The 15,650-nt window shown below is 53.1% G+C and overlaps 1 protein-coding gene across 4 annotated transcripts; it reads left to right on the forward strand.

Moving 5' to 3' along the window:
* The first annotated feature begins 1,411 nt into the window (after positions 1–1,411).
* On the forward strand, positions 1,412–15,403 carry ROBO4 (roundabout guidance receptor 4). Of its 4 annotated transcripts, none has more exons than XM_032285071.1 (18): positions 1,429–2,008; positions 2,414–2,743; positions 3,009–3,166; positions 3,361–3,481; positions 3,757–3,884; positions 3,984–4,212; positions 4,476–4,588; positions 5,310–5,478; positions 5,625–5,810; positions 5,927–5,969; positions 7,864–8,000; positions 8,104–8,367; positions 11,812–11,919; positions 12,156–12,297; positions 12,442–12,678; positions 12,833–13,191; positions 14,398–14,604; positions 14,734–15,403. In XM_032285071.1, the coding sequence occupies exons 1-18, from the start codon at positions 1,939–1,941 to the stop codon at positions 14,754–14,756; spliced, it is 3,024 nt and encodes a 1,007-aa protein (XP_032140962.1). In that variant the 5' UTR covers positions 1,429–1,938; the 3' UTR covers positions 14,757–15,403. The 4 variants fall into 4 exon arrangements, 3 of the variants coding, with proteins under 3 accessions (XP_032140962.1, XP_032140963.1, XP_032140964.1); XM_032285072.1 differs by having other exon boundaries at positions 1,866–2,008; positions 2,620–2,743; XR_004270823.1 differs by lacking the exon at positions 14,734–15,403 and having other exon boundaries at positions 1,412–2,008; positions 12,833–13,255; positions 13,824–14,490.
* The last annotated feature ends 247 nt before the right edge of the window (positions 15,404–15,650 follow it).

Raw genomic sequence — 15,650 nt, forward strand, 5'->3', positions numbered from 1 at the left:
GATGGATTGGAATTCCTTTGAGACTTGCCTTATTTTCCCCTGAGGGAAACCTACCATCTTTCTGGATTGTGGAGATTGGAGTAAAATCAAGTTGGCATGAAAACATTAGCAAGCACTTAGTCTCCCCAAGTCCAGTGTAGAAGCAGAGGAGACTAAAATCAGACTGCCGACAGCGACATTCTTGGGGAGCCAGCAGTCAGGGAGTCAGATACTCTTGAAGGCTCTATGCCTGCGAAATCCCAAATTGGCCTCCTGTGCAGTAAATCCTCCCGTCCCACCACATCCTTTCCTGTCTCGTCCTCAGCTGATTTCAGTGTCCATATGAATCTCCCCTTCATCACTCTGGCCCCACAGATCCTTGACCCCATAAACTCGACTCCATTCTGCCTCCGCTGCATACACCCACAGAATTTGGGTTAGGAATCAGGGCCAGAGAACAGAATTGGGGATTTCAGAAGTAGAGGTGCTAAGGGTGGTGACGTTCTGTTCTCTGGTCCAAATTCCCGTCCTTCCAGCTCTGCCGCTCTGTAACTTTCACTCTGCCTATTCTTTAGCGTAGAGACCATGGTGTTTCCTTGCTCTGGTTCTGTCTTTGTCAGTCTTGGTCTGGGTGTGAGAGGAAAGAGGAGGAGCGAAGCAGCCCTCTACTTGACAGGCTGTTAGGCTGTGGCTGGCACTGAAGCCAGGCTGGGAAGGGGAGGAAGGGAGGGGCGTCAGCTGGGTTAGTGGCCCTGCAGAGAAGCCGGCCAGTAACAATTGAGAACAAAGGCTGGATACTCTTCCGCTGAGCTTCAGAGCCTGGCCTTAGCCTTCCGGGACAGCTCCAGGAAATGGCTGAGATTCCAGATTTGGAAGGAAGAGACCTGTAAACACCAGCTGAGCTCTGAGAGAGGAGTGTGGCCTCTGTCTAGGTTGTCGGGGGGAAGTGGGCAGCGGGTGAGAGGTGGTATTCTAGGCTCAAAAGCTGCAAGGCCTGTCTGCTACAGACACAGACACGGGGTCTCAGGACTGGAAAGACTCTTAAAGGGTCTTTTACTCCAACCAACTTTCCAGGGCCTGAAAAATACTCCTGCTGAGGATGCTCCAATAGTTTCAGTGATGGGATAGACCTAAAAATAAATACACAATACTGGCTCGGCTTTATGGATCATTCATACTATGTCAGGCACTAGATGCCCCTGGTTTTATGCTTTCTATGATTCGTCCTTACTTTATCCCTCAAGGCAGGAACTACTATTATTATTTCCATCTTATAGAGAAGGAAACGGACTTGCCCAAGGTCTCCACAGACGCTTCTTTCATTCGTCTCTGAACTGAATATGGACACATCCTGTGGGAATCTCCCAGCTTGTCCCAGAGTCTCTGAGTCCTTCCTGTCTCCCACCGTACTCCACCCCGGGCCTATCTGCCCCTGGGGAAATGGACCAGGGCATTACAATCCACCCCTGCTCCGCTTCGCTCAGCCTCTCTGGCCTGCAGCCCCACTGCCCTCTGTCCTCAGCCTCTTGTTGTGTCCTGAGACTCCTGGGGTTTTCATTCCTCTGTAGCAGGTGGCAAAGGGATAAGGATTGGGATCCAGGGATACAATTTGAATAGAGGATTAAGGCTCTGATTGGAATTATGCTTAGTGTAAGGATACCCTGTAAGAAATCCCAGACCAGATCATGAGATAAAGCTTAGGGCTGAAGTTAGTGTCAGGGGCTATGGCTAAAGGGTTGAGGTCAGAGAGTTTCTCGCCCCTGGTCTCCTCCCAGTTCTCCAAGGCACTGAGGGCCAGGCAGGAAGCATCGGTTTCCTCAAAGCCGCTTCCCTCCTGGGGCAGAGTCTCGGTCACAAACAACCACCACCAGCCCACCCCGCCCCTCCTTCCCTCTTCACTGTGAGCTCAGAGCAGCGGGACAAAGTGCTCCGGACGAGGACAGAGGACTGAGAGTAGCCATGGGCTCTGGAGGAGAGAGCCTCCTGGGGAACAGGGGTTCCCTGCCTCTGCTGCTCCTGCTTACCATGGGTGAGTACGGCCCTCCCTCTCCCGGTCTATGCTCCCAGGATCCAAGGCCTACTCCGCGCAGAAGAGGCCTGCTGACAGCTTGCTTCCCTTTTGCAGTGGGGGAACCAGAGATAAGAATGATGACGGTGATGATGATTAGTGTGTATAAGTCTATGTGTGTCCGCGTGTGTGCGCACACGCCAGAGAGAGACAGAGAGCGAACACGCCATGCAAGCGCTGGCCTGGATGCGGCGCACGCTGGCCCTCTCTCCTCCCAGCTAGCTTGTTCTTTGGGAGGCGACCTTCAGTAGTTCAGAGTACAGGTCATCTGGCAAACTTGCACACAGGAGAAGACAGATGAAGGTTGGGCCAGGAATTTGGGATGTTGCTGCTAATCAGACTGGGCTCTCCTCCCTTATCCTCCAGGAGGCATGGCTCAGGACTCCCCGCCTCAGATCCTAGTCCACCCCCAGGACCAGCTGCTCCAGGGCCCTGGCCCTGCCAGGATGAGCTGCCGGGCCTCTGGTCAGCCACCTCCCACCATCCGCTGGCTGCTGAATGGGCAGCCCCTGAGCATGGTGCCCCCCGACCCACACCACCTCCTGCCGGATGGGACCCTTCTGCTGCTGCAGCCCCCTGCCCGGGGACACGCCCATGGTGGCCAGGCCCTGTCCACAGACCTGGGTGTCTACACATGTGAGGCCAGCAACCGACTGGGCACGGCAGTCAGCAGAGGCGCTCGGCTGTCTGTGGCTGGTGAGGCCTGGGAAGGGGAGCTTCAGGGTGGGGCAGACCTGGGTGGAGACATCTGAGCTGAATGTTAGAGGGAGCACCTGAGAGAAGGTCAGTGGGATACCTGTGAGCAGAGGCCTGGGCTGGAAGGCTTGGGAGGGGACGCTGGGGTAGGGCTGGCCCAAAATGGGAGGCCAGGGATATGGGCAAAGCAGAAGGGGGAGAGTGTGATAAAGGAGGAAGAGGAGGCCTGGGCCCTGCTCCCTGTCACCTTTTGTCCTCCCCACAGTCCTCCGGGAGGATTTCCAGATCCAGCCTCGGGACACGGTGGCCGTGGTGGGTGAGCAGATGACTCTGGAATGTGGGCCTCCCTGGGGCCACCCAGAGCCCACAGTTTCTTGGTGGAAAGATGGGAAACCCCTGGCCCTCCAGCCTGGAAGGCACACAGTAAGTGTGGCCCCTCCCCCGCGCTTCATCCTGGCCAGGGCAGACCTGGGCACACCCTGAGGGACTGACCTGCCCTCCAGCCCCCCATCCTCTAGTAGAATTTGAGGAGGGGAGAGCAGGGAGGTCTCAAACTTCCCCCCAGCTCAGAATCCCTCCCCACGTAGGAGACTTCACGGTGAACCTGGCCCTGACAGGTGTCCGGGGGGTCCCTGCTGATGGCAAGAGCAGAGAAGAGTGACGCAGGGACGTACATGTGTGTGGCCACCAACAGCGCAGGACACAGGGAGAGCCGTGCAGCCCGGGTGTCCATCCAGGGTAAGGGCAGCGGTCGGCTAAAGTCAGGGCCAGGCTGCAGGCTTCAGTTAGGGTGGTGTGCTCTGGTTTGGGCTGGGGTTAAGGTATGTGGGGTCAGGGTCAAAGTGCTGGGGGTCTCAGATAGGGGGAGGCTCCCCACTGCTAGAGTAGAAATCCGAATGCTCAAGACCTGGGGACTCTGGGAGTTTGGATTCCTCCCTGGCTGGAGGATGTTCCATGCCTCAGTTCTGTCACTCTGGCCTGTAGGCCCCAGCCCAGCCCTATCCTCCCCACAGAGCCCCAGGACTACACGGAGCCTGTGGAGCTTCTGGCTGTACGAATTCAGCTGGAAAATGTGACGCTGCTGACCCCGGACCCCGCAAAGGGCCCCAAGCCTGGGCCAGCAGTGTGGCTCAGCTGGAAGGTAAGGGCCAGGTGCTAAGGGTGAAAGCCAGTCCAGAGCTCAAAAGAGGGCTGGTCCTAAGCTCCCTGACCCTCACTCTTCCTCACAACTCCTTCCCAGGTTAGCGGCCCTGCTGCACCTGCCCAATCCTACACGGCCTTGTTCAGGACCCAGACTGCCCCAGGAGCCCAGGGAGCTCCGTGGGCAGAGGAGCTGCTGGCTGGCTGGCAGAGCGCAGAGCTTGGAGGCCTCCACTGGGGTCAAGACTATGAGTTCAAAGTGAGACCATCTTCCGGCCGGGCTCGAGGCCCTGACAGCAACGTGCTGCTCCTGAGGCTGCCGGAAAAAGGTCGGGGCCTGATCCCCTCAGAGCCCAACAATACCCACTCTGGCTCCTTCTTATCTGGGGCCCTCTGGGCTGTCCCACTTCAGTCTTGGAGGGAGAAGATAGGTCCTGCTCTGGGACTCCCTTCTGCCCTGGCCAGGCCAGCAGAGCTTTGAGAGATTTCTTGCCTCCTCACTGGGGCTCTGACTCTGTGTCCCCCTTGCCAGCTCCTTTCCCTAGAGTCCTTTCCCTCAGAGCCCCTGATAGCCTCTCTCCCACCCCTCCAGTGCCCAGTGCCCCACCACAGGAGGTGACCCTAAAACCTGGCAATGGCAGTGTCCTTGTGAGCTGGGTCCCACCACCTGCTGAAAACCACAATGGCATCATCCGTGGCTACCAGGTACTCCCACAAGCTGACACAGCCCTTCTTAGTGCTCCTAAGACATCTCTTTTCTCTGGAGTTCTGCATACCCTTCTTTGGGCACTGAGAAAGGTACCTTTGAAGAGAAGCAAAGGAAACCTGCTTTTGCTGAGCAAGGACCCACCGTCTGCCAGACCCTGCCAAGCACTTTTCCTCCATGATCCATCTCACCTCACAGTCCACCCTGGGGTATTATCCCCAATTTACAGACATGGAAAGTGAGGCTAAGGCCACAGGAATAAGAAACAGAGTAGATCAAACCAGGCTGTGGGGAAGGGAGTGGTGCTCAATCTTTGGCTTCTGGAGCACCAACATCAGCCTCACCCAGGAACTTGTTAGGGATCCAACACCTCAAATCCTTTCCCAGGCCTAATGAATCAGAAACTCAGAGATGGGTCTGGCAAGCTGTACTTTAGCAGACCCTCCAGGTGACTCAGAAGCACGCTGTTATCTGAGAACTGCTGGTGTTACATGTATTTCAGCAGATGGCTTTTGCTCTTCTGTTGATCTAGAGAGAAGTGTCTCTCATTTTGTAGGAAGAATAGAAGGGAAATAGGAAGTTGGGTGCATGTTCGGGGAGGGGCTCTCCAGGTGGATGGCAGGGCAGAATGACCACATCCCGGGAGTCTGATCTGCAGATAATGGGCTCTGCTTCTGGGATTGTGCCTGGGGCAGCTGCTCATCTCTGCTTGTGCCTCAGGTCTGGAGCCTGGGCAACACATCACTACCCCCAGCCAACTGGACTGTAGTTGCTGAGAAGACCCAGCTGGAAATCGCCACCCACATGCCAGGCTCCTACTGCGTGCAAGTGGCTGCAGTCACTGGTGCTGGGGCTGGGGAGCCCAGTAGCCCTGTCTGCCTCCTTTTAGGTGAGCCCCACCCTACCCTTCAGCCTGCATCACATCCTGCCTTCCTCTCTCCTCGCTCCTGCCTCACACTTCCAGCTCCTCCCCCTTGCCTGCCAGGCCCTCATTACCTCACCTGCCGCTCCAGCTGAGCTTTGCATCCCATACAGAGCAGGCCATGGAGCGAGCCACCCGAGAACCCAGTGAGCCTCGTCCCTGGACCCTGGAGCAGCTGAGGGCCACCTTGAAGCGGCCAGAGGTCATCGCCAGCTGTGGCGTGGTGCTCTGGCTGCTGCTTCTGGGCACTGCAGTATGTATCCACCGCCGGCGCCGAGCTGGGGTGCACCTGGGCCCAGGTGAGAGTCAGGGGGACCCACATGTGTACTGGCCTCTTCGGCATCCAGCCAGAATGGTACTTTGGATCTCTGGTGGTGGAGCCTCTGGATTTAGCCTTCCTCCTGCCTTCTCCCAGGTCTGTACAGATATACCAGCGAGGACGCCATCCTAAAACACAGGTGAGAGGTGAAGGGGGAGGGACCTGAAGTAAGGGATGGGGGCAAGAGACAGTGGAGCTGCAACAGAGAACTGAATGGAGTATTAGTCTACCTGCCTGGCAGTTTGGGACTCTCGTACTTGAATCTCTCCTGTGACTCTAAGTGAGAGTTCATTTCTCTGTCATTAATATTTCCTATCACACCACTTGACAGACTAGTAAACTGAAGCTCATAAAACTTCAGTGACTTTGCTCAAGGCTGCTTTACTTCTGAAGCCCCAATCCAGGGCTCTTGTCACCCACCTCTCCTGTTGCCTCACTCTGCTAGGTGGAGAAAAACCAGCATGAGACGACCAGCTCAAATGCCTCATGTTCTCTGTGCACCCATGGTCTACCAAGTAGCGCCTGTGCACTCAGTAACTCTCTCACTGAGCCAGTGTGCCTGCCTCATAATCTACCCGCAGCTCCAGCAGAGGGTGTTCAGTGCCTACTGCATAGATGCTTCCTCATTGTTGTCAAAAACAGAATCTGCTCATAGACCCTTCTGCTTCTAGTATATTTGGCTGCCAGAACAAGTCTGCAGTTTGGGGACATCATGCTGATAAGGAACACATCCTTCTTGCTCCCGTTGTCTGAGTTTTGCACTAAGTAACCATTTCATCTCTCTGCCTGTCTTCTTGGCTCTTTATCTCGTTAGATCTCCTCCAGGAGGCTTCCACTATCTATCAACAGGAGTTATTGAGCACCTACTATGTGCCAGCACATCCAGGCCTAGAGCTGTCATTTCACTGTCAAGTTCTCAGCCCAGAGCAGGAGTCCAAGCTGGCTGTGTGTTCTGAGCTTTTCTGAACAAACTGACTTCTTTGTTCCAGCAACTGCCTTGCTTTGTCTGCTCTGCCCTAAGTTTTCTCTGGCTTCCCTGACACCTCCTACTCTGACCTTGAGAGAAATACCATTCTGACCTTCGGTTAATTCATTCCTTTGGAATAGCCTCCACCATCCTGGATCTCTCAGTGTAGACAGAGACAGGCATGAGAGCATATACATGCAATCCCGTATTGGCCACGCAGAAGCAGGTACAAGACACATGGAGGGGGTCAATGTGGAAAAACATAGGAGAAAGAGGATTCCACATTACCCCGACAGTAAGAAGGGGGTGGAGGGAAGAGCAATGAAGCAGCAAGTAATAGCATGCTATGTCCATAGGGAAAGACAAGCCATTCGTTCTGGCTCGGGTACAGGGTGTGAGATGGGTCAGAGCAAAGGATATAGTTAGGGGGCTAGAATCCAGACCAAGGAGGGTCCTGTTAGCCATGCTAGGCACCTGGGCTGTATCATGGCAAATGAGGGGACATTGAAGGTCCTATGCGGAGAAGTTCCTTGCTTAGATCCCCGTTCTTGAAGGATCATTCAGGCAGCCAGAGGCCAACATCCAGGGAGCAAGCTCCTACTCTGCCAGCTGAGTGATCTCACATTTTTTCATTCAAACTCGGAGCATGAGGCTTGAGTGTGGAAGGCCCTATTGTTACTGTTCTACAGATGAGAAAACTGGGGCTCAGAGAGGCCAGTAGATGTACTTACCCAAACTAAGCTGTGACAGATAAGGATTGTCAAAACAGATTTGTCTTCAGGCCCTCTTTTCATCTCAGCATACATAGCTGTCTTTCGTTACTACCTCCCAGCTCCGGGTGACTCACGCTTCCCCTCGCCCAGGAATAGAAAGGGTTGCTGAGTTTGGGAGACCAGGTCAGAGATCTTAAGGAGCCTGTGAGGGGCTGTAAAGCAGTAGTAAGGATGAAGCCGATACCACCATCTCCTTGCTCTCTTCTGCTGCCCTCTGAACAGGAGGTCTTGGCCAATTACGTTCTCACGTCTCTCTGTTTCTCCTGGCCTCACCCCTCCCTCCACTGCCCCAGGATGGATCACAGTGACTCCCAGTGGTTGGCAGACACTTGGCGTTCCACCTCTGGCTCTCGGGACCTCAGCAGCAGCAGCAGCCTTAGCAGTCGGCTGGGGGCGGACCCCCGGGACCCGCTAGACTGTCGTCGCTCCTGTGAGCATGCCCAGTGGGGGCAAGGGCCTAGCTGGGAGCAGGGATCGCAGAGATGGAAAGCGGAACATGCTGACCATAATTCCTCCTGTCATTTTTATCACAGTGCTCTCTTGGAACTCCCGAAGCCCTGGCGTGCCCCTGCTTCCAGACACCAGCACTTTTTATGGCTCCCTCATCGCTGAGCTGCCCTCCACTCCCCCAGCCAGGCCAAGCCCCAGGGTCCCAGCTGTCAGGTGCCTCCCGCCCCAGCTGGCCCGGCTCTCCAGCCCCTGTTCCAGCTCAGACAGCCTATGCAGCCATAGGGGACTCTGTTCTCCACGCTTGTCTCTGGCCCCTGCAGAGGCTTGGAAGGCCAAAAAGAAGCAGGGTAAGGATGGGGAGGACAGACATAGCCTGAGCTGGTGGTACGCAGGCCCAGGAGTGGGGATGTGATGGGAATGAGGCCTCAAAGCCTGGAGTGGGATGCAACCCCCACACCCTCCTTCCATTCTCCTCTCCCAGTGGACACAAGGCCTTGTTCTCCTTCTACCAGAGCACTCAGCTGGGAGTGCGATCGCCTCAGCTTCTCTTTGCACTGTGCTCTTGTTTCAGTTTGGGTACACCAGCAGTGAGCCCTGTTTCTGCAGTCAATTCAATGCAGCAAACATTTAATAAGCACCACTGCATGCCAGACACAGGGGACACAAGAGACACCAGGCGCAGCCCTTGCCTTCTAAGTGCTCAGGGCCTAACAAAAGTGCTGACTGGTATACAAGTCATGCTAGAGCCTGGAGGAATGTGACCAGTGCTGGCATGAAGCCTCAGGCTCCTACGAGCTCATCTCCTGGTGTATTATGTACAGGTGCGCCTGGGCATCGACTCCCAACTCACTTCTCAGAGAGGAAGGGGTGTTTCCTTTCTGGTCAGGTTTCTCTCCTGACTCCCAGCTGCCTTCTTTGACTTTCCAGGGAAAAATAATTATAGCCTCCATTTCCTGATCAATTACTATATGCTAGGTGCTTGACTTATATTTGTTATTTCATTTAATCCTCACAACAAGTTAGCTAGCTATTATTTCTCTCATTTTATGACAGAAAGAGAGTCAGAATGACTGAGTTGCTGGTTCAAAATTCTGAAAGTATTTAGCTTCAGGGCTCAAATCTAAAGGCAGGATAGTCTGCCGCTGAAGGTGATTCTGAGCCTCTCTGGAGATCCCTCAGGAAATCCTATTCTCTCTTTGAGTATTTTTCCTGTTTCTGGGCTGCAGAACGTTGGCCTGCACTCTACCTGCTGTCTTCATGAGTATTCTGTACTGATTGGTAAGACCTAACAAATGTTCTATAGCCAAGTCTTTTTTTTAAATGGATATAATCCAACTTTTATTAAGACAAAGATGGATTAAGATCATTAAGAGCTTGTTCAATATCCAGAATTTTATGACTCTAAGTATCAGCAAAGCTGGCATCCTTACTAGCTTTGCCTCAGAGTGACTGCATTATAAATCCTCGGTGGTAATGAAACACCAGCTTAAAAGAGGTTGAATAGTCTCATTTGAAAAACAGCCTTCCCATGGAGAACGACACTGAATCTAATGGAATGGATAGCCCCTCTTAGAACAGTAATACTACTGTAAAGCGGTGAGTGGTTTTCTACAGCCAGTTCTTAAGAAGGGTTCCAGTTCTGAGAGGAAGCTTCCTAGCCTGTGGTTTAGATCCTTACTTCACTCCTTGTTTCTTATCACTCCAGCCCCATCTCACCACTGCCCCAGGGTAGGTCAACTCCAGCAACTCCTTGGCTGGTGGACACTAGATATTCCACCTGTGCCTCCCAGGACCTCAGCAGCAGCAAGATCATGCTGTGATCTTCAGAGCCATGGAGTCGATTCTACTGCTGTTCCTCTTCTTCTAAAACGGACAGGCTCTCCTAGTGCCCACCACTCCCCTTGACCTGCTTGTTCCTTTTTCTTATTATTTGGTTTTGGTTAGGGTTTCTTCTCCAGTGTTGATATCTCACAGTTGCAGTCTCCTCTTCTCATCCATCATATTAGGTTCTTAGTTCCCCTTGCTTTGCCAGACACAGGCACTGAATATTCTCATTCATTCATTATTTTATTCAAACAAATATTTATTGCAATTTGATCAGTGAGTTTCAACCTTTCACCTTGATAACATTTTTCTTGTGCAGTTTATTCAAATAGAATTGAAACTAAAGTTCAAGTAGCTCCAAGCAATGAAGGAGGAGGGCTTTTGTTACCAGGGTCCCTTAGAGGAGGTGAAACAGGCTGGGATAAAAGCAACATTTTCCAGGCCTGGCTTTTTCCTTCCCTTTCCATTCAAACCAGCCAACCAACTTGTGTTCATATTTCTGAGCTTAGTCAAGAAGCCAGGCACTAGACATGACAAAGCTGATGATAGCAGAGTTGGAGCACCAACCCTGAAGCTGGCTCCCAGGACTACCTGGGTCATATGAAAGCTATGGGAAATCAATAAAAAACCAAACAGCCGAAGTACCAAAGGCTGTTCATTGGTGAGTTTTCATCCCAAAGGTTCAGAAGGTCTGACCACTAGTACATAAATGGGGTCTTGGTCAATGTCAAGGCCTGGCTCACTTCCTGGCTCTGAAGCTGCCGGTAGTGGCCCCCAGATCTCTGATATGAGACTGACTGGATAGATCTACCCTGAGGGTCCTGCCTGGTCCCTGGTCCACCAAGAAGGGAAGCCTTTTCCTAGCTGGGCTTCTGATCATGGGACACTAATCTGAAGGCTGTTTCTTTTCTCCTTTGTCTGATGTACTTCTGGTTCCTGGCCCTGGAAAAATATCTTTCCTCGATTACCCTATTCTTCTCTGGCTTAAACTTAGATACCTTTTGGGCTCTGGCCTGACCAAGAAGCATGCTCATAGATCACTACACATGGCTGGGGCTGTCTCTTTAGTTTCTTCAGCTTCTCCGTTGTCAAGTTCACCCAGAGCCCCATCTCTCCACTGCCCATGTAGGCCAGATGGCAGCTTCTGTCTTGTAGATGGCTCTTCTCACCTTGTGTTTACATCCACATCTCTGACATCACCCATGCATTTGCTCATTCACTCAACAAACAGTATAGAATAGCTATGGTCAGGACATTGCCTCCCTGGGATAGACCAATACCATTTCCCACTCTGAAGTTTGTCTTCCCAACAGCTGACTGTCTCCTGTCACAGCCAACATAGTGTGTCGATCTCTGTTTTTATCTTACCCACTCAGCTCAACCTGATGGTCCACCCCATCTTTCAAATGAGAGACAGTCAAGTTCCCCAGGGCAGGGCTATCCAGAACCATGTGAGATATTTGCAATGTGAAAATGGAAATTAATAGATTCTCTGCAAGAAAAGGAGTAGTGTTTTTCTTACTGAGCCAAAATTCATGAGAGCAGCAATGTGAGAGTATACAGATCAGGAAGACAGGAATGAATACAGTCAAGGAAAAGAAAGTTGCTTTTTAAAGCATCTATCAAGGGCCAAGAATTTTTGCAATCTGTTTTCACTTAATTGTCAAGACCATCATTTGAAGTGGTTGTTTATACATGAAACTGAGACTGAGAAAGGTGCATGGACTTTCCTGAGGTCGCACAGCTGAGCTGTGCAGGTCTTTTGACTCCAAGCCTAGTGCTCCTTCTATCCTATCACAGCTGCTGGATGAAGATGGGGGTGTGGAGGGGATTCAAGGAAGTGTTTCCCTCTCTTCTGTGGGTTCAGGGTCCTGCAGCCTCAGCTGAATAAGGCTGAAGATGGAGACGGCAGTTGGGGTCTGAAAGGTCTGCCCTGGGTCCTGCAACCACCAACCCTTTCTTTGCAGAGTTGCAGCATGTCAACAGTTCCCCACTGCTCCGGGCCAGCCACCCCTTGGAGCTCCGGGCCTGCGACTTGGGAAGTAGAGGCTTCAAGAACCTTTCCCAAAGCCCAGGTGAGAGGGGGGTCCTTAAAAGGAAGTGAAGGGGTGAGGAAGTGAGAGTGTAGGAGTACATGGGTTTACCAGCCCAGGCCCCTCCCACAGGCTCGTCCTCCTTTCCCTGAGAAGGATGATGAGTGTGGATGGGGTAGGGGACAGGTAGCTAAGGGGGCTGGTGGGCAGGCCAGCAAGCTGGGCTTCAGAGCAGACCGGGATGCCACTGTTCTCACACCCGGGCTTCTGTTCTCCAGGAGCTGTGCCCCAAGCTCTGGCTGCCTGGCGAGCCTTGGGACCGAAACTCCTCAGCTCCTCAAATGAGCTGGTTACTCGTCCTCTCCCTCCAGCACCCCTCTTTCCTCACAAAACTCCCCCCACTCAGAGTCAACAGACCCAGTAAGAGGGCATGGGGTTGGGAAGCAGGGCTGGGAGAGCAGGGATGTGGGGAGTGTGTGCTGGGATTGGACGGGCTGGGGAGGGGGGAACAAAGACTTGAAGAGCTGTACCAACCACCCTGCATCACCCTCTCACTGCAATCAGGCCTCCAGTGGCACCACAGGCTCTCTCCTCGGTCCTGCTGCCAGCAGTCCCCACCCCCATCCTTAGGCCCTGCAGTCCCCCAAGTCCCCGGGCCTCTTCACTCTCTGGTCCCAGCCCAGCTTCCAGTCGCCTGTCCAGCTCTTCACTATCATCCCTGGGGGAAGATCAAGACAGTGTGCTGACCCCTGAGGAGGTGGCTCTGTGCTTGGAACTCAGTGAGGGTGAGGAGACTCCCAGGTGAGTAGCTTGAGACATAACCAAAGAACTACAGAGAAACTACGGGAACATGTGCCTCTCTACTCGTTCCGCCCTTCCTCAATCCAGGTGTTTCTGCTACTATGACTCCCACCCCACCCTAACCGTTGCTGTCTCCTCTTTTGCCTCTCCCTAGGAACAGCGTCTCTCCCATGCCAAGGGCTCCTTCACCCCCCACCACCTATGGATACATCAGCGTCCCAACAGCCTCAGAGCTTGCGGACATGGGCAGGACCGGAGGAGGGGTGGGGCCCGAGGGGGGAGTCTTGCTGTGCCCATCTCGGCCCTGCCTTACCCCCACCCCCAGCGAGGGTTCCTTAGCCAATGGTTGGGGCTCAGCCTCTGAGGACAATGCCGCCAGTGCCAGAGCCAGCCTGGTCAGCTCCTCTGATGGCTCCTTCCTCGCTGATGCCCACTTTGCCCGGGCCCTGGCAGTGGCCATGGATAGCTTTGGTTTTGGTCTAGAGCCCAGGGAGGCAGACTGCGTCTTCACAGGTATGTGAGGTCACCCCATCTTACTCCTCACTCATGCGCCTTGCCTGTCTAACAGCCATCATCATGACATCGTTGTTAAAACAACTCATTTTATTGAATGATTACTATATCTCGGGTACTATGATAAGTGTTTTACATACATTTAATATTAAAAGCCTATGTAGAATATTCTTTATCCCTCTCATCCTAATGAGGAAAGTGTAAGTCAGATAGTTTTATTAGCTTGCCGAAGGTCACCCACAGAACAAGTTGTCCAATTCTTTTTTTTTTTTTTTTTTTTTTGAGATGGAGTCTCACCCTGTCACCCAGGCTGGAGTGCAGTGGCATGATCTCAGCTCACTGCAACTTCTGCCTCCTGGACTCAAGAGATTCTCCTGCCTCAGCCTCCCAAGTAGCTGCAATTACAGGCACTCGCCCCATGCCCAGCTAATAATTTTTTTTATATTTTTATTAGAGACGGGGTTTCACCATGTTGGCCAGGCTGGTTTCAAACTCCTGACCTCAAGTGATCTGCCTGCCTCGGCCTCCCGGAGTGCTGGGATTACAGGTGAGCCACTGCGCCCAGCCCAAATTGTCTAATTCTAAAGGCTGCCAACTGCAGGTCCATTTCCCTGACTCCAGGACTCCCCTCTTACCCTGACTTGGGTATCCAGGAAAGGTTGCTCCAGCCTCCTCCAATCCCTTCTTCTTGCTCTGTCCATGGCTGGGGCTGAGAAGCCACAGGGCTCACCACTGACATTCCCAGCAGAGTGGGACCTTTATCTCCATGTCAGCAGAAGGTCGTGCAGGGCCCTGGCTCCTTGGGTGTCCCTTCCCCACATGCCCAGTCAGATTCCCCCATCCCCATTTTACTAACCCTAACTCTACCCTTTGCCCCCAAGAAAAACAACCAGGCTTGTGGCAAATGGGAGGGCAAGGATTATCCAGGACAGAAGGGCTCAGGATGGCAGAAAAAGAATGCCCAGTGAATGGGTGCGTGAAGGGAGAGTACAGACAGAAGGCCAGAGCTGCCCTGGGAGGAAACAGTGCAAGCACTTCTCCCTAAAGAAACCAATGGATCCAGCCCCTGGGGATGTGGCCTCTGAGACTGATGGGCTGAATTGGGGTTAGGTTATGTTTAGGGCCGAGTACATGCCCTGAGCTGGTCCTAAGCTTTTTGTCCTAAACTGGTCAACCTCCCACAGACACCTCTACCCTCCCTGACAGATGCCTCATCACCTCCCTCCCCAAGGGATGACATCTTCCTGACCCCTAACCTCTCCCTGCCCCTGTGGGAGTGGAGGCCAGACTGGTTGGAAGATATGGATGTCAACCACACCCAGAAGCTGGGAAGGGGGATGCCTCCCTGGCCCACTGACTCTCGGATCTCTTCCCAGAGAAGTCAGCTCCACTGTCCTGTGCCCAAGGCTGGTGGTGAGTGTCTATCTTCCTGACTAACATGGCCATCTTGACCAGAGGGCTCCTGGGAGGAAGAGCCAGGAGGAAGCCTGGCATCGGGGAAGGGAGAGAAGGAACAGGGGCGATAAGTCCACTGTCATTCAGCTTCTCCTGTAGATTCCTCCTGAAATTTGTCCCTAAGACTGCCAAGAAGGGAATCAGAACCACCTCTCCCACCCGCCCGCACGACCTGGGCCATGGTGTGAGGGTCTTGGCCTGTGCTTCTCTGCAGTTGGGGTCCACCTTCCCCAGCCTCCAGAGAGTTCTCCCTCCAGGATTGTGAAAACAAATGAAAACGAAATTAGAGGAAAGCAGACCTGGAGCCCTCGAGGGCAAAACATCATCTGCACTGATTCTTAGCCACTGCTTTCTCCTCTGTGCCACCCACTCCCACGACCAGGCCATTTTGGCCTGAGAAGCAGCCCTGTCTCCTGCTCTCCCCACCCACTTGGATCACAGGAAGTGGAGGAGCCAGAGGGTCCTTCATGAAGGACACCAGTGGCTGCTGGGAGAGGGCTGTGGAGGAAGGAGCTTCTTGGAGCCCCCTCTTAGAGAAGAGCTCAACTCTCTCCCAACCTCACCATGGAAATAAATTACGGATGAACGCCACTAAGGCACTGAGGCCCTACTTCATGCCAAGCAAAGGGTTCAAGGCTGTGCCTAGGGAGGATGCTGAAGGAAGGGAGGTGTGAAACCATGGGATGAAAGCACTATCCTCATACTGCTGTCGCTATGAGCTTAAGAAATTTGTTACCATAAAATGGCAAAGACTTGAGTTCTGTGAGATCATTCCCTGGAGCACCATTTTTAGGGGGGCACCTGGAGAGATGGCAAGAGTTCCCGGAGTTAGGCAGGGATCAGGCATTCACCAACACTCAGAGAGTGTCACCCATTTCTGTTCTGCAGTTAAAGGGAGAATGGTGTTCATCCATCAAATTTTAAGCAGAATATAGAAAGGGCAGGGGTGGGGGAGTTTCAGGGTCTGCTGGTCCTGGAAACTTAGATTACCACCAGATCCAGGG

Source organism: Sapajus apella, unplaced genomic scaffold (genome assembly GCF_009761245.1).
Source record: "Sapajus apella isolate SASKATOON/1434 unplaced genomic scaffold, GSC_monkey_1.0 scaffold16, whole genome shotgun sequence".
Classification (NCBI taxonomy): domain Eukaryota; kingdom Metazoa; phylum Chordata; class Mammalia; order Primates; family Cebidae; genus Sapajus; species Sapajus apella.